This window comes from Pavona decussata, unplaced genomic scaffold (genome assembly GCF_977016875.1).
Source record: "Pavona decussata unplaced genomic scaffold, jaPavDecu1.1 SCAFFOLD_161, whole genome shotgun sequence".
Taxonomy (NCBI): domain Eukaryota; kingdom Metazoa; phylum Cnidaria; class Anthozoa; order Scleractinia; family Agariciidae; genus Pavona; species Pavona decussata.
The window spans coordinates 2,258,394-2,280,000 of NW_028145572.1; the positions used below are offsets into that span (position 1 = coordinate 2,258,394).

The 21,607-nt window shown below is 40.8% G+C and overlaps 4 protein-coding genes across 5 annotated transcripts in view; all 4 read right to left on the bottom strand.

Moving 5' to 3' along the window:
- Positions 1–111: 111 nt before the first annotated feature.
- On the bottom strand, positions 112–6,713 carry LOC146464732 (ras-related and estrogen-regulated growth inhibitor-like). Of its 2 annotated transcripts, none has more exons than XM_085129263.1 (4): positions 6,119–6,713; positions 5,852–5,908; positions 2,232–2,305; positions 112–1,525 (listed from the first exon to the last, which is right to left on the bottom strand). In XM_085129263.1, the coding sequence occupies exons 1-4, from the start codon at positions 6,207–6,209 to the stop codon at positions 1,016–1,018; spliced, it is 732 nt and encodes a 243-aa protein (XP_084985389.1). In that variant the 5' UTR covers positions 6,210–6,713; the 3' UTR covers positions 112–1,015. The 2 variants fall into 2 exon arrangements, with proteins under 2 accessions (XP_084985389.1, XP_084985390.1); XM_085129264.1 differs by having other exon boundaries at positions 6,614–6,702.
- A 136-nt stretch (positions 6,714–6,849) lies between these two features.
- LOC146464733 (uncharacterized) lies at positions 6,850–12,124 on the bottom strand. Its single transcript, XM_085129269.1, has 3 exons — positions 11,878–12,124; positions 9,297–9,465; positions 6,850–8,230 (listed from the first exon to the last, which is right to left on the bottom strand). The coding sequence occupies exons 1-3, from the start codon at positions 12,011–12,013 to the stop codon at positions 8,008–8,010; spliced, it is 528 nt and encodes a 175-aa protein (XP_084985395.1). The 5' UTR covers positions 12,014–12,124; the 3' UTR covers positions 6,850–8,007.
- Positions 12,125–13,632: 1,508 nt separating this feature from the next.
- LOC146464734 (adrenocorticotropic hormone receptor-like) lies at positions 13,633–15,797 on the bottom strand. The gene is made up of 2 exons (XM_085129336.1): positions 13,800–15,797; positions 13,633–13,766 (listed from the first exon to the last, which is right to left on the bottom strand). The coding sequence occupies exon 1, from the start codon at positions 14,866–14,868 to the stop codon at positions 13,960–13,962; it is 909 nt and encodes a 302-aa protein (XP_084985462.1). The 5' UTR covers positions 14,869–15,797; the 3' UTR covers positions 13,633–13,766; positions 13,800–13,959.
- Positions 15,798–17,172: 1,375 nt separating this feature from the next.
- LOC146464735 (uncharacterized) overlaps positions 17,173–21,607 on the bottom strand; it is a 4,824-nt gene continuing 389 nt past the window's right edge. Inside the window, exons 1-2 of the mRNA XM_085129335.1 lie at positions 21,588–21,607; positions 17,173–18,189 (exon numbers count right to left, since the gene is read on the bottom strand). The exon at positions 21,588–21,607 is cut by the window's right edge and continues 389 nt beyond it. Of these exons, the coding sequence (XP_084985461.1) occupies positions 17,264–18,189; positions 21,588–21,607 (946 nt within the window). The 3' untranslated portion in view covers positions 17,173–17,263. The remainder of the gene's footprint in view (positions 18,190–21,587) is intronic.

Sequence of the window (21,607 nt, forward strand, 5' to 3'; positions counted from 1 at the left end):
TTTAATACAGATTTGGGTAGATACATAGCGACCGCATCTTGAGCCTAAGTGGCGTAACCGGTCGGAGCCACTCAAAAATTAATCCGGTTTGTGTAGCATGAAGCAACGGGAGTAATGCTACCCCCACCCACCCCTGCAATGGGATGTTACACCCTCGCAGGATTATCATATTAATTACACGCTGCAGGTATCCATTTGTATACCTGGGTGAAGAGAGACAACGTGGGGTTGTCTAAGGGAGCATACGCCAATGCAGAGAACAACCGATCGTCCGATCTTCCGAGAAATTGAAAGTGAGATTGAAAGTTCGACGCGCTAACCACTACACCACCGCCTCTCAGCAATGGAATCACCTGCAGTCGATAAGGGTGCACTACTGTTTCAATCTCAAAAGTGAAAAGTATACATGTTCTATGAAAGTAGCCACCATCAAGATAGCCCTTCTACCCGGCAACTCGACAACTCTTATTCGGCATATTCTGAAACGTTCCTGATAATAGCAAATAAAAGTAGAGCCTAACCAAACAGCAACAAGCGCGACCCATTCACTCAAATATCAAGGCCCAGTAAAATCTGTCCAAGAGAGTGGCAATTACTTGTATTGAAAGACTGACTCTAAACTATTGCCGCACCCCGCTTTCACTCGGAATGTTTAATAACACATTTTTTAGTGTCTTGTTTAGAGCACTGGTCATAACAAGTTTGTTCGAAGAGGACCCACCTTGTCTGGGGTAGGGGGGGGGGGTTATCAAAGACACCACCTGTCTCATGAACATTACCGACAAAATTTAATTGGCTTTAAAGTTGGAGTTGACACAGAAATGTTCAACTAGCAAGAGTCAGCATTGCTAGATAAACAAGAAAAGTGAGGTTTGAATCTCATTGTCATTTTTACTGCGGATAGAGGGGTGGCTATGCAATGAAGACATCATCTTTTGAGTTTTGAGGAAGAGGGGGGGGGGGGGTGGTGTGCAGGGTGGGTCCTGTTCGGGTATAGTAGTTATGACCACTTCACTTATGTAAAAGTACTGCTTCGATCACGTGACAAATCATGTGCCAGTTCTTCGGACCGTGTAACACAGTACTCGTCAATAGTCTCTTTCAGACTCGACATAGCCCTGTTTCTTCCTACGTTCTTTTCCACAATCGCCATAATCTTTTTGTGAGACGTTCGTTTCACCCCACTCAAAGCCTCTTGGGTCACTTTACGTCTCATCATGTCTCGGATTGCCTCCGTGAAAACATGTTCCACATCTTCGTAGCTTGTTTTCGTGGAGACCTCGTGAAACGCACAGTTCATGTCTTTGGAGAGCTCAAGTCCCTCTTGAACAGTGACGTCTCTGTCGTTGTCTGTGTCCTTCTTATTTCCTACCAGCACAAAAAATGGACGGTCGGATCCTCGAACGTTCTCTAGATGTTGTCTGAGAGGAAGCAGTTCTTCGAAGCTTGAACGGTCGTTAATGGCATACACCAGCAGGAATATGTCTCCCCATAGCGTATGAACATCACTGCTCTCGATAAAGTCCTACCAATCACCACAAAAAAAATCACACAACCAAAGAAATTACTTTGGCCAATCACAACAGGCGTAAACAACGCAATGGACCAATCAGAGTTGGTGCAAATTCATGTGAACAAGTCACGATTTGCTTTGGTTTTGCTTCTCAATGGCTGAGAAAGTGGCACGAATTTTGCCAACTTATCACAGGCACAGTAAAGGAAAACCAAGGCAGACACGAACTGCACTGCAAACCCTTGTTGTTCTCTGAGCACTTTTCAAAAGCACCAAAAACCATATCAACGGCAAGAAAAAAGTACAATTCCTTTCAGTTTAAAAAGGAATGTGTGCAAAGGGAACAACTTCATGATGGGGGGAAGACTTCAATAAGAAAGGAGTGGATGCTCGTTGGAAAATTTGAATTAAAACCCCAAAGGACATAAATCTGAGGTGCGACTCAAGCTTTACTTAGCCTCTAAAATATACTTATCTCTTCGCCTGCAACCCTAAAAGATATCTCGGTGGCTTAAAATATATATTAGCATTCCGTCCTGAACAGTGACACCAAAAAAATTATCCATACTTTTCACCCCTAAAAGAGAGAACGAACATCCCACCCCTTTCACGTGGGATCTCCAAAACGCTGGCGCAGTGTATTCTTTTGGAAATAATTAGCATAAGTCCCAAAAATATGCAGCATACAAGTGAAAATTAACTGTCGTGCTGATCAGACCTTGCCTCCCGACTCAAGAATTTCGACGCGTACTTCTTGATTTTCCAGGCTTGTATGATGATGGTACATTAGACCTGTAAGATGATGGAATAGAGAATGATCAGTTTGTGATTAAAATAGCAAGGATGTAAAATTATTGTCTGTGATTATAACTCATGCTAAAAGTATTTGAGGTCTGAGAGGAAAACGTACTGGTGATCAAGATTCTTAGGCATGGTCAGGAAAGCCAAGGGGCTGTGAACCCTCCTTTGTCACTAGTCTTTGATCCACGTTCTGTGAACTCCTTGGCGTTCCCGACTTTTTGTACTTCTGCTATCTTACAAATATAATTTCTCCCTTGATTTCCACCTCCTGCTGGTTCCCTTCCCTTTCTTCCTAGGCGTGAGTTTAGCTGTAAGACCGTGGGGACACCCTCAGCGGAGTGAAATGCGCGCCAGATTGGGAGGACAGAGTGGGCGGGGAGGTGAGAGATGCTAGAGGTGGTCGCTATGGTCACTTTGGTTTCATATCTTGGGCATCCCGCTTTTCAAAGTACAACGCAAAAGCAGGGTCATGGACTCCTGGAAATAGACGATTGATAATTCTGGGTCATCTTTTTCACGTCTTTTCAGTAGTTTTGTAATTAATTTAATTCAGCAAGCCTAAACATTATTTTATCTTAGTCACAACACCGAAAAGCAAACAATCCTAAATAGAAACTAATATTGCAGTGATTATTTTGTGTACATTTTTGGGTGGGCTTTAAACTTGAGAACCCCTAAAGGGTCAAAACATTAATCTATCGGTATTATCAGTGTCATAGATTGGAAAAAATAAATATTTACCGAAGTAAAGTCCATGTATCTTACTAACACAGATGTTCCTTTGCTCGCAAACTTCTGACACAGCACTACTGTCCGATTTGAAGAAGAAACGTTTTTTTTTTTTTTGAAATTTAAGCACGGTAGAGTCAGCAATGCATATAAATAGGTATCCGCCTCTGACGTGCATGTATGTGGTTTGATGATTCAATTACTAGTATAACGTTTTAGCTGACGATGTTCTTATGTCTATTTTGATACCCTCTCGCAGTAAGATAAGAGTAGATAGATACAGTTACAATAAATACATTCAAAGACCTAGCGAAACAGATAGTCTGATTAGCTTGATCTTTCTCAGCTCTGTCTTAAAATAGATTATTCCTGAGCTCACAGAATGGGAACATCTGTTCTTTTCTTGTGTTTGCCACACGCTAACAAAGACGGTGAAACACTCAGTTTTGTTCAAGAAGCTTAAGAGATTTTGCCATCCTATCTGGAATGTAATCGTATCAATAAAAACTACAAAACCCCTTACATTTTCACCACCGCTTAACAGGAATTTAATGCCATTTCGAAGCTTGGGCAGATAACGATGTACTGAAACGTGGAGGTGGGGCAGAATCGGGTCAAAAATTGCCTCATCGAAGTTCGTACAGCTCATCTGTGGAACGGACCCCAAGGTTCTCATAACAAGGAGAACAAATGAACCCGATTTTCAAACAAAGCAAATCGAACTGGAGCATTTCGAAATATATAAGTCCGAAATCAACATTTCCTATTGTGGATTTGAAAATAAAAGTTGCAATCCGGCCCCAGAAGTCCCGTTCAAAGGTTTTCTGTGGTTGAACTTGGTTGAAGTGAAAACTACCAAAATAGAACGATGGTTTTGACATGTGTGGCATTGCACCATTAGACAACACGTGACAGAAACAACAGCCAATCAAAAGCAAGGAAACTGAAGAATGACCCAAGTCGTCAATATGAGCGCTAGCGTCGAAACTTTGAGTTAGGAAAACAGCTCTGCCTGAGGATGAAAGCCATGAAATCCTTTCTGCGTACATGAACTTTATTTCATCTCTGACACAAAATGAATATCTTCTTTTTTGACGTATTTCGATTTGGAGTATTCCTTGGGTCAAAGCTTATCGCAACCGTGAATGTTTCATTTTACTCGACTGATGTGGGCTGCTGTAACGGGTGTAACTAATGCAACTGGTGATCATGATACTTCAATCAATGAGTATTTTCTGCTCGAATTTCATACACCACTAAGCGAGTGTTGTTTTCTCAGACAGAGCTTGTAATGAAACATGTTCGAAAATTGATGCATATCGTGAGTCCGTGTGGTCTTGATTACCTACGTTTTATTTTTCTTTCGTAAACAATGAACGAGCTAATGATGATTTTCAGTTAAAAGAAGAGGTCCTTTATCCTTCATTCATGAATCACATTTGTATTAACTTAACAAAAATTAAGTTTATTGCTTCTTGAATTATTTCAAAGAAAAACTGCACTGTAAAATTTACGATTCAACGGTAAAATTCTGCTGCCGGAAAACTCCCAAGGGATATCGATAGCCACCCCAGAATAGCCTTAAAAATATCAAACGGGTCAGATAAACACTGCATGACAGACTAGTTTCATCTTCCACAAACATTGTGCTTGATTAGAGGAGGATTAGCCACGACTCACAGCCAGACGAATTATAAAGACATTGGTATTTGCTCACTGATATAATCTGCGAGTACATCATCAGTTTAAATTTCGATCAAAGAACGGAAACTATAACTGACTTAAAGGGACATCTTTCTAGCCAGTGCGTAATTATATATATCCTTGTTTACACTTCACTCTAACAAATAATTACTTTTTGCCATATATATCTATTAGCTAGAAACAGACCTTTGTTTTTGTTCTTACTGTTTGGGTTTGTGTCACCATTAAAGACTAGTCTGCGTTTTTAGAGAATTTTTTTGAAACGAAACTATAGTGTCTCCTCCAGTTCGAACTTGGTTGCCCACAGCAAGATGAAATTTGGTGCTCGAAATTCACAATTTAGTCACTAATCTGAAAATGGAATTTAACAACTCTTTGTTCGATATGTTTATTGGTTCAAAAGCTTTTATGTCCACATTTTAATTATTTCACTAATTAGCAAGGTTTTGCACCTTTAAAACAGAATTAACACCTCCTTGTTCACAATGAGTCCTAGTCCCCGAAGTATTGTGGGTTCTAAATGAAACGAGCTTAGCAGTTAAGCTACTAGTTGCTATCACAGAGGACTGAAAGTTGACATATACCACAAAATCTTAATCCACCACGATTAACTACTAAGACTTTTGACGAGAAAGGGTAATCGGAACCTTGACCCCTAATCCCTTGCAACGATCAAGTTGTATATCTTTCTACCATGTAGGTTTCGGTTTGAAGGAGACAAGTTATAAGAATCAAATGTCTGATCACTGCAACATGCAGTAAAGAAGTTTGGATAAGAAAAATCTGCAGTAATAAGCCGAGAATTAGATGCAGAAGCAGTAAGCCGAAAAAATTATAGCTTGGCTTGGGGCTAAAAGCATTAAATAATGAAATTTTTGTCTTGTAAATTCAGTGGCGTTGTAATTAAGTGGTACAAAAGAGTTGACATTTAGTGACCGATGTAAATTCTGCAAGCTTGATGAGTTCGTGTCCAAACAAAGGTATGCCGCCTTTCCATTAAAGCTCTTTAAATGAGAATTGTCAGTTAGTTGTGATGTTTGCGCGCGGCTACATTCCACAAAGGAATTCAAAAACCAAATACTGAAGTCCCGGTCGTCTACTTACCAACGTTTTGGTCATATTCTCCAATGAATCTTTTCGTTAGAAACCGCACGATCATGGCTGTTGGGGAATCAAGAAGGAAAACAAAATAGTGTAAACAGTGCTCAAGAACTGCACTGAAAGCAACAGTTCAACATTCGTGGCAAAAGCAGTGAAAAGTAATTAAGCACCATAACAAGAAAACTAGCTTATTGAACGACGCGTGAAGAAAATTAAACACTTAAACGCCAAATTAACGCGTGCCCGCGCGCGATTTTAACGCGCATATACCTGATTTTCCAACACCAAGTTTCCCCACAAGAACAAGTTTCACTAGAATCGGTTTGTTGCCTCTAGAGCGGCTCGTCTGTCTTGTCTCCATGTTTGCGCAGCCCACAGGCGGATTGCTCGACGAGTCCGACCTGCTCTTATGCTGTGATTATGTGCTAATTTGTCTTATTGTGTCATGTTACTTCCCACAAAACTGTTTGTTTTAGAAACAAAAGAGTTGATCACTTGACATGACGGCCAGTCGGTCTCGTCGGCAAACGCTTATCACTGCACTCACTTGCAATTTCAATAACAGACACTTGAGGGAAACGCCAAAAACAGTTAATAAAAAGAATAAAAAATAAAAAAAATGGTTCACCTCTTATGAGGCGGGTCGGGTCAGGGAGATTTGAGGGTGTTAGGGGTTACCTAAGTAAAAAAGGAGAGAGATGGCTTGAGTTCATTGAAATAATCGGTCCAGCTGTGAAACGTATTAAATAAGATGTGAAGCGTAACCTATTTATCTTTCAGGTCTTTCCTTTTCCTTCAGGGAGATGGAGAGGGGTAGAGGGGAGTTGGTGGAATAAAATTCCACTATCTCTCTTTCCTATAAAGTGAAACATATGAAAGATATCTTAATAAAATCATGAAAAAAAATATTACGCCAAATCTAAAAAATCCTCATTTAATGAGAAAGTAATATCAACAGTGCGTTAGCGCCCGGCAGGGGAAGGGGTAAGAATTTTTTTTTCTCAGTTTTCCTGCCCCCATGACCTTCCCCCGGGACCTTCCCTATTGATCTTTCATAACAAATGCCAGCAAATGTACATCCACCATTATTAGTCAATTCATGTCAGGGGATCGAACCCTGTCTACGATGAAAATTTGTCTATAACTATGTAATTCTCTTATGTAACCGATCAACGGGAGTGAAATATTGCAAATACTTCCAGTCTTTGTGTGAGATAAGTGCAAGATGAAACCTGTCCTGCTTTACTCCTACGTATAAAAAATGACGATTATTACAATAACTGTCAAAATTCTCGCGCGCTGATTGGCTCGTAGCTAGCTATTGTCTATAAGAGAGCTATAAGAGTAAGTACAGACAGTAAAAATTACGTCAGATGTAATGCGCGCGCTTTCTTTACGGAAAATTGAAGGCCAATTCCTCTCGTACTTTTCCACGTTTTTGTAAAATAACACATCGACAGCAGTTTTCTATGGTCTATACTCTTTTATTAAAAACTGAATCATTGTATAATGCAATTCGAGGGATTTGATTGGCTTAGCGGCTATGGTATATGAGCCATTATACCATGGCCGAGAAATGGCGGCCATTAAATTGCCTTCTGGTTGTTCTTGCACAGCGAAATCGATAAGATCTAGCAATATTTCTTGATTGTTTTTAATAAAACAATTATTCCACTCGCGCTTGTTGGACATGAGATGATTATAGCCAACTCGGTGCTACGCGCCTCGTTGGCAATCTATCATCTAATATCCAACGCGCGCTCATGGAATAATTGTTAAATAGACCATAGAAAAACTAAAGGGTCTCTGATACGCGGGTTAACCCCCGCTCTTTGACCCAACGGCTATGCCATGCTGATGAGGCCTAACAAGGCTGAAACAGCTGTCCATGGCTGCCACTGCCCGGGTGATATGGCTGTGCGCATGCGTAAGGTACTGGCCAGGCCGTGGGTTGGTGTCCGTGTGTCACTTGCTTTATTTGATTGTCTCATAGAAAAACTGCCGTCGATTTGTTGATAAACCCCCTCCGATTCCATCTTGAACTATCAGGATTTTTTAATATTCTTCTTTCTGCCTCTATTTACTACTCCTTTCATTTAATCCGCCGATTATTTCGACTATAATTTGCTTGTTGTCATTGCTAAGATCAAGTTAATTCTTTATCTTTTTTCCTGTTTCAGCTTAGTTAGTAAGTATTCCTTAAGGTTTGGATCATTAGCCCACTTTGTGATGACATCATATGCATCCTTGCTCTTGCTTTTGACCTGCTCCCCTGGGGTAGACCGCTGGTCAATAGGAGTGGCAACATCTTGAAAAAGAGAAGTCAAATCCATTACGTCCTTGGTATCAACCAGGCGGTTTGCATAGTAAACACGATCTAACCTAAGAGAAAAAACCCAAGTGTGAATGTAAAACGGATATTCAATGGCTTTTCAAAGCATCTTCCAGCCTCCACTTGCCCTACTCGGCTAAAGCACTTGATCTCATATATGTCTTTCTTACTGGCTCGCACAATAACTTAGACCACTCAAATCACACTCACTGAATTACAGACCCACCCACCCACCCACCCCCTCACTCAATCTCACCAGGTCCACCCACCTATCCCCTCACTCAATCACAGGCCCACTCCCAACTCCCACACTCTTTATTTTCATTCTTTTTACGTTTTGCTGTTTTAGTAACTCCACTAAATTTAGTGACTAACTCTGAGTGGAGTCAATAGCACCTTGGCCCAGAACCACAAAACTATTCCAGTTTGGTTTGTATTTGGATGGCAAGGCCTTGCCATATCAATAGAAATTTACCTTCCAATTTTTCTAATTTTTTCACACGGTCACAAAATCTCACTGTTGCATGGCACGTCTGTCGAGAATTTGTTTTCTCACTAACTAAAAAACGTCCCCATTCCATTTCTGAAAATTGAATAGCTTAGCTACAAGTTTTATGATAATAACTTGGTCACGTGACAATTTATTGACCTAACCCTACACTTCTGATGTCAAAGTAATATTGATAAGGATGTGAGTGAAATTATGGTCAAACTTATACCCCATTCACACCAAGGCTAAAACACGTTTAAAAGATGTTTAGTTAAACTCAGTTTAAAATTGTTTCCTTCATTAAAGCTGCTTTCGGATTTTTGTTGACTACAAATTTAGCACAAATGAAAGCATAAGTTAAAGTCTATTTGAATCCTATGTCAAAGCTAATGGTTCAGCTTTCTGTTACCAATTTTCATTTTGTTAAACCTGGTTTAATTAAACATGTCTTGTTGGTGTGAATGGGGCTTTAGTCTACTAAGAAAAGTGTTTCAGCAGTTTTCTTCAAATTATTGAAAGAAAGGATGAATTAAAAGTAAAGTCTGCCAGAAGGAAGCAATCCTCAATTTTTTAACATAAAAAGGAATGTTACCTTCATAACTTTTCAAACAGCTACCAAGACTTACCTACAAAGCCAGATAGCTGATGTGCACATTGCACAAGGTTCACAGCTGGTGTAGATCTCACAGCCACTCAGGTCACAAGATTTAATAGTCTTACAAGCGTTTCTGATTGCTGTCATTTCCCCATGTCCAGTTGGGTCACAGTCTATAGTCTCTCTGTTATAACCTTCACCTAACAAAAGAAGAAATAAATGCACCCTAGCAGTATTTTCAGTTGGTGCAATAGAGGATGGATTATGCTGGACCAGACTACACCAGACTATTCTGACTAGCAAAGCATGGATTGCTAAAATATGAGGTCATTACCTAGTGTAATAATCCCCCCAACTGCTTCATGCTGGGTATCCTGTGATGCAATAGTATCACATCTAGGGGGAAGTAGTCATACTCCCGACAGCTTCATACTGGGTATCCTGTAACGAACTAGTGTCACTTCATACTGGGTAATTCCTGTGATGGCCTATGCTGGGTACCCCGCAAAGAACAAGCAACCATGACCATGACATGAAGACGTCTTGTGTCTAAAGAAAGGTTCTAATTCTTTGTGAGTTAACTGTTTCTGAGTTTTGAAATCTACGAACTTAGGTATAGGCCACTTAAAGGTTGAGCAGGGGACTGGGTCGAGTTGTAAATTTTATCTAATTTATAAATTGACACCACCATATGAAAGACCACCTTAAGATTAGTCATTTGACCAAGTCTGGTACTGTTTATTTGAATAACAACCAAGTTATGGACCTTGAACATGGTTCCAAATCCATACAAACGTCTCTAATTTTGAGATGGCATCCCCCAAAACCATATTATTTTCAACTCAGTTTCTTTGAAATAGTAGCTATGGGACAAGACTGGAGTGACAAAACTGAGCAATTTCTTATTACTGATGCAGCTAAAGAAAAAACATCCACTATGGGTGCCTACCACCTCACCAGCTGAACACCAGCCTCCTATGGGAATTCAGACCTTTATAAATGCAATGCATAAAATATTGAAAAATGTTGTGTAAGACGGGGACAATTTATTTAACTCATCATCCCACAAGACATCACTTCTCCTCACTAAACCTCATCAAACTCCAGGCTGACCTCAGCTGACTGCAGTTCTCTGCACTTCTTTGACCCCCCTCTTCCTCTATGTTCCCCACACTGACTCTTCCCAGAAAAGTCTCCAGGTGTGTTGAAACATATCCTAACCTCTACATCACACACCTCATCTACCACATCCAGCCTCTGAATTCTGTCCTCTTGAAAGCTTCTTCAACTCCTTCCTCCCATGGCACTGCCAGTTCGCCAACCTATGCACCATTCTACACTACAAGATTTCATCTTAAGAGCCCCAACTCAGCAGGTAATGCACAACCCCTCCCTGGTGGGTCTTCATACAAAGACAAACAAGTATTCTGCTTAACTGACAGTCAACTTTTCTGGTTTTGGCTGCTCATCTTGTTTCACAGAAGTCACTGTGAATTCCCATGGGCATACTGGCTGAACTGGCTCCTCAACTGACGTTAGGTAACAATTATTATGTCCAGCCCCCTGTTGTGCTGCCAGGTGTACATGTCCAAAGCAGCTGGGTAGTTTGACAGGATGTGTTTCAGTGATAAACAGTGGCAAAGGCTGTCCTTCCTTAGCGTCCGGGGTGCGTTGTTCAAAAGCCGATTAACGCTTATCTTCTATTAAAAGTTAATCAAGGTTTTTTCAAAGCCTTATTTCAAGCAAAATGTATAAAGAAAAGTCCAAGTCAAAACTGAGGGCCAAAAATCTTTTGGAAGAATCTTCATTGATTAGTTATTACACTTGAATCAAAGTTCATATTAATCCAGGATTAGCTTAATCAGGCTTTGAACAACTGGACCCAGGTCAGCAGGTTCCTCAGGGACAGCAGAACTTTAAATTATGTAACAAGTCTAAACTTTAGCATTGCTGTCGGTGTGTGCAATACATCTGACCAATTTATCTTCCATTGTTCCAAGCCCTCCCAATTTAGCAAACATCTTGTTGTGCTAAGCTTGCAATATAGCAAGTCCTCCTCCCCATCCCTCACCTCATTCTCCACAAGTTTCCTCCTACCAATACATCCACCACCCCCCACAAGATTTTGTCATTTAAGTCAATAAAGGTTTTTTTATTTATGTATGTATGTATTTATTTATTTATTTATTTATTTATTTATTTATTTATTTATTTATTTATTTTCATTGTATAAAAAAAAATCTTCTAGCTTACAAAGCCTACCCCTCCCCCTCCCACTAATGCCCTGGTGCAATTTTTTTCACGAAGAATACTAAGATATGGCTGTCATTACTTGCATACATACTTGTGTACATAGTTTCTTATGGAGATTTGTTATTATTGCTAAGATAAAATAAATTTAGGTTATCGAGGGGTAATTTCCCATTGGTCATTGTAGGGTGGTGGCCGGTAGGACAGAGAAAAGTAATCGAGACCTAAATTGCAAAATAACCAATGATTATAAATGAAATCCAGCCACACCCCAATTCTCCAGGTCGTTTAATATATTTTAAGCTTTTCAAAATATCAATATGACCAATTACCCCATCGGTTTGCTAATAATATCCACTTACCGACGATCTTCCCTTCTTTCACAATTACGGCTCCATATGGTCCGCCATGACCGTTTGACGGTCCTTCGTTACTGAGCTCGATTGCACGGCTTACGAATCGCTCTTTTTCTTCCTCAGTCGGTTTGTAGGTGGACATTTTAAGGAACTATGCAAACTTTGTGTTATGAACTTCAGGGAGACATTAATTCGAGCGCAGAACAGAGGAATGAACCGATGAAACAGAAAGTGTATGCCGTGACAAGAATGGTCACGTGACTTGGTTAAATTGTAACAACAGCTGATCTTACCTTAGGTCACGCATTCTACAGATAACAGAATTAGCTGAAACTTGTGTGCAACGGCGAACGAGACCAGTTTCACGAAGTGGTGTTACACGGTAAGACTCTTGTTTTTTCATTACTGCAACTGTTGCGAGCCGTTGCAGAAGTAGAAAGAGGTTCTACTTTTCGTGAAACTTGTCTCGCAACGGAAGTTCGAAAAAGTTTCACGAAACCGACCATGCTACACGGTGCAACGCCTACTGAAACTTGTTTCACAGAGCCGTTGCACACAAGTTTCAGCTTAAAGTTTCAACGTGTAACGTTTAAGTTGAAATTCAGGCACTGTTTCATTGCTAGTTCGTCTTCAATTTTTGTGATATCCCAGGGCACGTGGCCACAGGACCGAACACTGTGTTTATTTTACCAAAACAGCATTTAGCAAAACATCGGTCTGAACTGTTGTACTAATGATGCACCTTTTCGATTAACTCTGACGTTTTTTTTTTCCTGAAGGAACTCACTCATTGTCCAAACAATCTTGCCCCCCCCCCCCCCCCTCCCCTACTACCCCCGTTTTGTGTTTTGTCATGTGTGTTGGAGTTGTTATTAATTTAGTTTAGCTTTTTCCTTTGTTTTTTTTTTTTGGGGGGGGGGGTGTTGGAGCTGTAGAGCAGTCCCCTAAAAACCGCCATTTTCCACTTTTAGTCAAACATATGTGAAAAGTGGTAAACACTTTCTTTGCCAAGCCTTTGATATATTGTGAACGGTCAGACCAAAGCCCGTCTTTGATGTTAATCAAAAATTGGGGCAAAGGTGGGGCTCGATCGTAACTAAAGAGTTATCAACTGAAATGACTGAAACAACTACATTAAGGTATGTATTGATACGACGTGTTTCAGTCGGTTTCAGTTTAGTATTAAAGTTTCAGTTATTGCATACATGTTTCACTAACTGACATTCATGTATTGTACCGAGGTCAGGTTTAAGGATATCCATAGTCAGGGGCTCCTGCCATGCCGCATCTGAACACCCGCCTAGACTCAGTCAAGGTGCTGCTAAAAAGGGGCAATCTGCTTTTACAAAGTTCACCTGCCTGCCTTTTTTTTAAACAATTTTTATTTGCCTTACATGACACGTCATTTACAATACTGAACACTACTAACATTACTTACAATACTAACCACAATAACTATATCTACATTATATTAACAATACTTACTATAACTACAAAACTAAAAGTACTTACAATGTCCACACTACTTACAGAAATAACGGTATGTCTTCTAGTGAACTTATGACTACTTACACTTCAATGCAATACTTGCGCTACCAACAGTACGATACTTATGCTATCTACAACACTTTTGACTACTTGCAATACAATACCTGCACTATAGTACAATACGATAATTATACTATTTATAATAGAATATTAGACTTCTGCGTTAGGAGAGCGGCCTCTCTCTTCCTTTCCCTTTTCGGCTTTTTCGTGTCCTTCTTTTTTTTTATCTTTTCGTCCTTACTTTTAATTGATACGCGTACAAATCGTAAATAAGTCGTAAGTAGTCGTAGTATTGTATATGTACCCTCACCTGCCTACCTTCTCAGTAGCTTCCTTCGTAGACGCTCCTTGGACTCGTCACGAATTCCTCCCCCACGAACATTCGTCGGGGAGGACGGAAGCGTCTGCGAAGGAGGCTACCTTCTCAGCGGCTTTGATGCAGATCAAAGGTGGTCAGCCTTTGAGTTATCAATCACTTTCATTGACAATCCTATAAACTGGTCCATTGGTTTCCATGTGTGTCCTAGATCAGACTCAAGTCTAGCACAATGCCTTTACAAAACGTTTCATTGCCACTCGCAACTCACGCATGCGCCAACAGTACAGTAACGGATTAAATGACGAGTTCAGATAAACTAATGACGCTGATAGTCTCAAAGCAAACGCAACATGGACTGGGCTCCAGTTAGCAAAGTTGGTATACACCCTTAAAAAAATATATGGGAAGTAGCAGAGAACAAATAAGACAAACAACAAGAACATACTGATGACCGACTTTCTGTAACGGCTCATGTTTAAAGTTCCATCATGATTTCCTTGTTGTCCTTGTATTTGTTCCTGAGCGTGGATATCGTTATGGTGTCGACGTGCAATACGGTAGATAATGAGGTATGCAAACGAGTTAACAACCAGGCAGGAAGGAAATAAGGCAAAGGAGAGCCATCTGTGTAGACTTGCTGAGAACACGATCATTAAACCGTAGCCGATGCTTACGATCCAAATAAAGGGCAAAACACTCAACGCTCGCTTGAAAGTAACGATGGTTTGGTATCTTAAATGAAATGTTAGTGCAATGACTCTATCTACACTCACCAATGTTAGTGTTAAAACCGTCGCAAATACAAAAACTGCTTGCGTTGATCTAAACGCCGCCCATGCTTTTTTCAGGTGTGTTTTCGTGGTGAATTCGATGACCAAGAGAGCGAGGAAGCTCGGTTGCACGATCAAGCCGACTCCAAAATCGGACAAGGCAAGTCCAAACAGGAACACATTAGAGGCAGTGTGGAGTGAAGACGTTCTCCAGATTGCTGCTAATGCGACGAAGTTTCCGAGCAATGCTGTCAAAGAAAATACCCCATTTATCGTACAGACTATACTGTAGAGAATCGCATCACTTCCTTGTATGAATAGCCGAATTTCGGTGCTTGTTTGGTTCTGGATGCTCGGCATCTCTCCACTCGATTTTATAGCAGAAAACGGTATTAGTTATCACTCTATGGTTCCGATACTTGTTTGTGGAAGCTTGTTATAAAAACGCACTCAATCTTCAGCCCACGTCAGTTGACGTAGAATAACGTTTCACTTTCTATCCGCAAAGCGCAGTTTCGAATTACGGAGTTACGTGCTGCATATGAGTCAAGTCTGTCGGCTCAACAGTAAACCTAATGGCACAGATGAAACAGCTGCTGGTGTTTTAACTTCCTTTGTTTAACGTAATTACCTTCATTTGCGCCTCGCGGTAGTCCCAATGGATGGTATCAAAAAATTAAATTGATCATTGATGTCAGTGACATAAACATTATCAACCCAAACTGCAAAAGAATAGGCACCAATTTGAAGATCTGAATATTTTCATGCAAATTTTCCTCTCACTTGCCCACTACTTGTGTTTTGCAACAGATTGTTCACCCGTTTTAACATTGAAAAGAAATATTTGCATTTTTCATTTCCGCCTCTCTTTTATAAAGTGTTGGACAGATATTGCCTTTTGACCAATAAAGGTTTTAATTGCTATAACATGTTATACACGTTATTTAATAATTTCAGCCTAGCCAAAATTAATTCAGTTGTAGCTTTTGAAAACTTACTTCTTTTTTTCCCCCCACGCATTTGTTGAAAATAACGTCCTTAGCTAAAGCTTGCAACCATTGAAATTCACTGGCCCCAACAAAACAAGTTTGCTCAAGTCGGGGCGTGAGCTCGCAGCGAACGATGGGATGGGAAAGCGAAAAATGCCAATGAAGCGTTTGTTGAACGTCACTGATCCCAATTGTCACAGTTCGTGAAAAAGTCTTCTAGTACTGAACTTACTGGAACCCAGCATCGAAAATCAGTGAAAGTCAGGGTTACTTACGTCAAAGAATGACACTTTGTGGAACTTAATTAAACAAAACAAACTTACACAAATTAAAAGTGAGGGAAAAGCAAGGATATTTTTTTGTTGCCATGTCAAAATTGAAAATTATGATAATAAAGTCAATTTCCCCCACCAGTTTAAACCACATAATCCCGTTTTCCCGAACTCATCCAGAGAGAAGCAAAGCTAAGTTAGAAAAAAAACTAATAACTACAGGGATATTTTGTTTGGGAATCTGGGTAAAATTTAATGGTATCGCACAATTTATCAGAAGACTCCAATTTATGATTTCAACAATACAATGATTTATACAAATAAATATTTTCTTGCAAATGTAAACATTCAGTTGTAAAAGAACAAGCAAAAGACCTAGAAAATTATTAACTGAACGTCACTTGCCCCATATTAAAAACCACTGAATCAGGTGTCCCAAGCTACTGGTGTGAAAATCCTTGTTGTACGTTTCAGTCATAAATCCTGGTAAATTCTTTAACGCTTCCGCGGTTTGTATAAAAATTGAACGAAGAGTCAGAAAGAACAGAGAGCAGAAATTCAGACAAAAATTCTAATCAAATGCCTTGTTTCGCCTCCGTGATCAGTGATTTCTTGAGTCAAGAGAAAATAAAGGTGGTTAGGGTAAGGAATATATGTACTGCATTCTACCGTGTCAGAGTGATTCCATGTATACAGTTGAGTTTCAGTTTCACTCTTGTTGTTACTGACACGTCACGTTACCCCGCGTTAGGGAGGACTGGAGTTGGGAGAGCGATAAAAGTGCATCATATTTCTCCCAATGTTCTCGCTCCTACACCCTCCTGCTACACAGACTAGCACACGTATGAGATGCAGAGGAGAACTGTGAAGCAGCCTAAACACTCGTTGCAATCGGATCTGAAATGGCACGAGCATAAATGTAAATGAACCAAGGACGTAAAGACATTGCTATTGTATTCTAGTCTTTCAATAAATTCTACCCCTTCAGTTCTGGAAACATTTCGACAGCGTTTACATCAAAAGAAGAGCCACAGAGCCGCTAAAACGTGGAACGGCACCGATAAATCTTGTTAAAAATATCCTTTTTACCAGCACCACGAACGGGACGGTTAATGTCGGTACCGTACCACTTTTATCCGTTTCGCGCCAGTTTCTTTCTTTCCGTGCCCGCTGCATTGTCCTTATAAGGCCTCTTTCCTTTCTCCCCTCTGGACTGGGACCATCTTTTTTCCGTATCTTCTATGTTGTGTGACAAGAAGGGGGAAAGGATTTACCCCAAATTGCCGATTGACAAGAATCTGCAAATTCCAACTCATCCCGGGGGAAATGCAACTTTACTCCGTGCGATAGATACTGACGTAAGTTTGCCTTATATAAGCTACTAGGTTCGACCGGACGACTAATTGTGAACATAAGGAAACCTTTTTATTCAATTGTTGTGTCCTGAAATTAGACCCTTTCTTTGTGCGTACACTCGCTGCGGCAGTTCATGTCTCACATAATGTTTTCCGTGCTTCCTTGCCTAAATTCATCATCAGAGTAAGCTCCCACGTATGTCGCTTGCAAACTGCCTGGTGTTACTCTAACACACTCTTCTCCAGTGAGCGAAATGTCGTCTATGCGCGCTGTTAATCCCCTGTGCTCTGAGGAAAGTGATGGCAACGAAGCCTCTCGAGGGATCGGTCGTCGCAAGACACACGCAATGAAATGCCTAAAGCTGCAACTAGGTCCAATAAAGCGCTTGCCGAGTTTACAAGCTATAAAAGAGCCTAGAGCAAGCAGTAACAAAGCAAAAAGGATAAAGGCAAGTATGGGCGCAGTAGCAGATGGAAGTGAGTATTTTTTCGTCGTTGGCAGCTGAATAATAGGTGCATATGTCAAATCCTGGCTTGGAATAGCGCCATTTGGATAAAGACCGTTCACATTGTACCACACTGCAATGAAATTGGACTCACGAGTTTCAGACAAGAACTTAACGGTCATCCAGTTTGTTATAGTGCGAGAGAGAGGAGGCGATGTTGTACCGCCAAACCTACACACGCCACCATCCAAGCTCTTGCAGCACTCTGCTGTTCTGGTAGGGTCTGTGAAGTCTGCATTTTCCAGTGTGACGTAATTCTGCATGCAGCTGGGAGACATTGAAAATTTTTTGAACAGAAGCTTGATGTAAAAACCTTGGTCATTAGTCTGTAGTTTCCACTTGCAAAACACAGTCGACATGTTTCCTTGATGGTTTGCTGGGCTTGAAAGGAGTCCTGTGGCTTTCCCGGTGACGTCAACCAGTATTGGTGGACAGGACGCCTCGTCGCTTGAATCTGGACAATTGGCAACACAGTCGCATTGTTCACAAGCATCAATTTTGGTTTTACCATCCTTGCAAGTAAACTTTTCCATATTACAACGCTTTACAACACAAAATCCTGTGAGGGAAAACAAAACAGTATCCATTAAGAAAATAATTATCATTTGTTTCATCGGCGGAACCGGTTTTAACACGGAAAGTTTCAAATGAAATTGAAATGTCCTCCCCGTGTGCTGTTCCTTATCATGATGGGCAGGTTTGCGTTCCTTAACCATCCTGGCCCGCGGAATATATAGCTATCCAGTGGATAAACTGTTCTTTAACAAATACATTTTATCCGTTGGATAGAGTCTAATTCGCTGGAGAAAGTTATCCACTCTTTGAACAACTGGGGACTGCTATTCCGGCTGAGTTTATGAATCCTGGGAGAGTCCCAGCCAAAGGCCCAAAGGATACTACCGGGTCCTCCAGGATGGGGACTCGTTGGGAGTGGGGGGGGGGGGGGGGGGACAATGAACTTTGCCTGTAAAATTTACAAACATTACTGAAACTGGAAACGCTCCTGAAGTTATATTTGGGTAAGATGAACAGGCTAGCCTAGCACTACCAGTGCAAGATAGCATTGACTACTGAAAGGTCTACAGAAGAATTTTTTTACCTTTACTGATGATCAGCATCAATACATGAATTTTCTTGATATTTTAATGACTTTTCCCCAGTACTTTTATCACAAAAGTTGGGGACAAGATAGGAGAATTTTTTCCTATAATACTAGGGGTTAAATGGTTAATTGCTACCCTCTTTGCTCACAGTCTATCTTTACGACCCTTTAAAATACTAAAATTAAAAATCCTCCCCTTTCCGGTCGAGCTTTCCCAAATAGCCGACTATATGGGGTAAGTTCCGTCCCCCTGGCCTCGCTCCCCCTGGCGTAGAACCAAGCCGTGGAACCTAAAGCGTTTTCATTCACGTGACTGCTGGCCATATTGGTTTACTAAAACAAAAGAAAGTATTTGCATAAAAATAGAGTTCAATTCCCAGAGGTTTAGTTTGGGACACCAACATGGCCGCCATTTCTTTGTTTTGGGACACCAACATGGCCGCTGTGACGTCATGTGAAAACACTTTATAAAGTGGAACTGTCAAAGTCCCGAAACTTACTTCCCATGCACATGCGCATTAGATACCATTTCTTAGCTGATTTGCATATCACACTTCATCACAACTCTCGCGCTGAGAAGCGCATCCTTTGAAACACTCATTTTCTTGAAACCATGGAGAATTTACTGATGGACTTGTCCAGGGAAAGTCAAACGTCAACGAATACCTCTGAAGTCGAAGAATCATTTAATCGTTTATGTCGGTATCCGGTCGTGTGGAAAATTATCTTAGCTGGGATCTTGTGTCTTATAGGGGGCCTCGGTCGATGGTAACGGTCGTTATGTCGGTCGACTGACAGTCGATATCTCGGTCGAGCCTCGGTCGCTACTCGGTCGATAATTGGGGATGACTCGGTCGATGTTGTACCGCTATGGCGGTCGTCGTATCGACCGAGGTGGCTATCAACCGATATAGATAGCAATACACCGACACTTCACCGACATATCACCGATACTTCATCGATATTTCACCGCTTATCGGCCGACATATCGGTCAATATTCCATCGATATGTTTTTTCGACACTTCTTCCTTATCTTGATCAACATTCGCGTACATAGCGCACCGCTATATCGGTCGTCATGTCAGTTGATGGCCCTGATATAATAACGACCGATAGTTGGTTGATAGTCAGGGTCGATAGCCTGTCGTTATCTCTTTTTATTCTTCCACTATTGCATCATTTTACCATATTAGGTCAAGAGAACGCGCAAAAATATGCCAGCGTATTACACTGTAGTGTCCCGGTTTAACCGGTTTAGAACAAAGCAAAATCCTCGTTCCTTCTTCGTGTCGACCGAGTATCGGCCGATGCATCGACCGATACTTTACCGATACTTGACCGACGGTTCACCGATATATTGCCGACACACTGCCGATGCTATCGCGACCGACTGCCGGTCGATCTCTCGGCCGAAGGTGATCCAATGATCGGTCGATACGTCGCCTATATAGCGGCCGATGCTCGACCGACACTCGTCCGCTACTCGACCGACAATCGACCGATACTCGGTGGATACATCGTCCTGAGCTGCAGTGTAGCGAGACGACTTTGTAGCGAAACTACCGGTAAGCTTTATTTCTGCTTTCAATCATATATTTTGCTTTTATAATTTCGTTTCTACAACTTCTCCGTTATCTAAATTTAGGAACCAAACCCATGTCGTTGCAAGAACGCTTGCTCGACCCGTAGAAAACAAGGTCCTACTGGAGGTTTTCCTTGTCGAGGAGATAATCGACCGTGTACCGAAGCTTGTCTTCGTCTGAGCTCCAAACCAAGCAGCCATGACGCGTAGTTCGAATCGTTTACGAAGATTCCCACCGCACGAACCTTTCGTCAGGTTGAGAAAATGTAATTTTCCAAATATATATAATGGTGATTTGTTCTCCAATGTTTTTGATTGATTTCTCTCGTTATTTTAATCAACGCAGGCGATTTCTTCCGCCCGGCGCCTTCACGTTTCCCACCTCTTCTTTTCATGTTCCGTTGGAGACGCGATCCATACTGTTTTTAACCAAATATGATAAAATAATATCATAGGATGAGCAAAATCATACTCAGAAACAGGTTTCCAGTAAAAGATTGAAAATCCAACAAAACACTGGGAAGATTGAAGCGGATTTCTAGATGCCGACGCGTACTTTTGATTGCGGGTTGAGGTGGACGTTTTTCAAAATTGACAAAAACTAGCGTCCAGGTCAGCGCGGTCACAAAGGTGACTGTGTCCCTTTAATCAATGTAATTCTTTAAGCGGTCGCGGTCATCCTTTACCAAGTCCCATCGAGCTGTTTCTATTGTCTTGACCTGTTTTAAATGCTCACTTTGTAAAAGGAAACCACTCAAATATAGAAACAAATAGCGTGCAATACTGACTGTACGATCTTGGCGTTAATATTTTATTAGCCAGCAGGGTTTCCATACCATGTTCTCCTTTGCCATACTACTGATTTTAATTATCGTGATTTTGTGAGCCCTTTTGTGCATAAACTGTACACTTAGTTATCAAATGTTACATAAAGTCACTTTTACTGTGTTTGACGAGTATTCTGTGCAATCTGTATTAAGCGGTCAACCTGTATGACCTCTATACGAAGAGAGGATCGGAGGTGATTTCAAATTTGCATACAATAAGTTGTTGACGACAAAAAAGGTCACGCAATCATCACAAATCATAATTTTCGGCATCCTGTAAGAATAGGTTTTTACGGACATCTGTACTTTAAATATACTTTATCAAATATACTTTACTTAGAACCTTAACGTTTGATTTGTTAACATCTTCCCTTCATATTCGTCACATAAACTTAGTTATATTAAAACCACTCCTAAAGTTTTTTATAATACATAAAACACCAACCTGTTTGACGCTCGGAATAT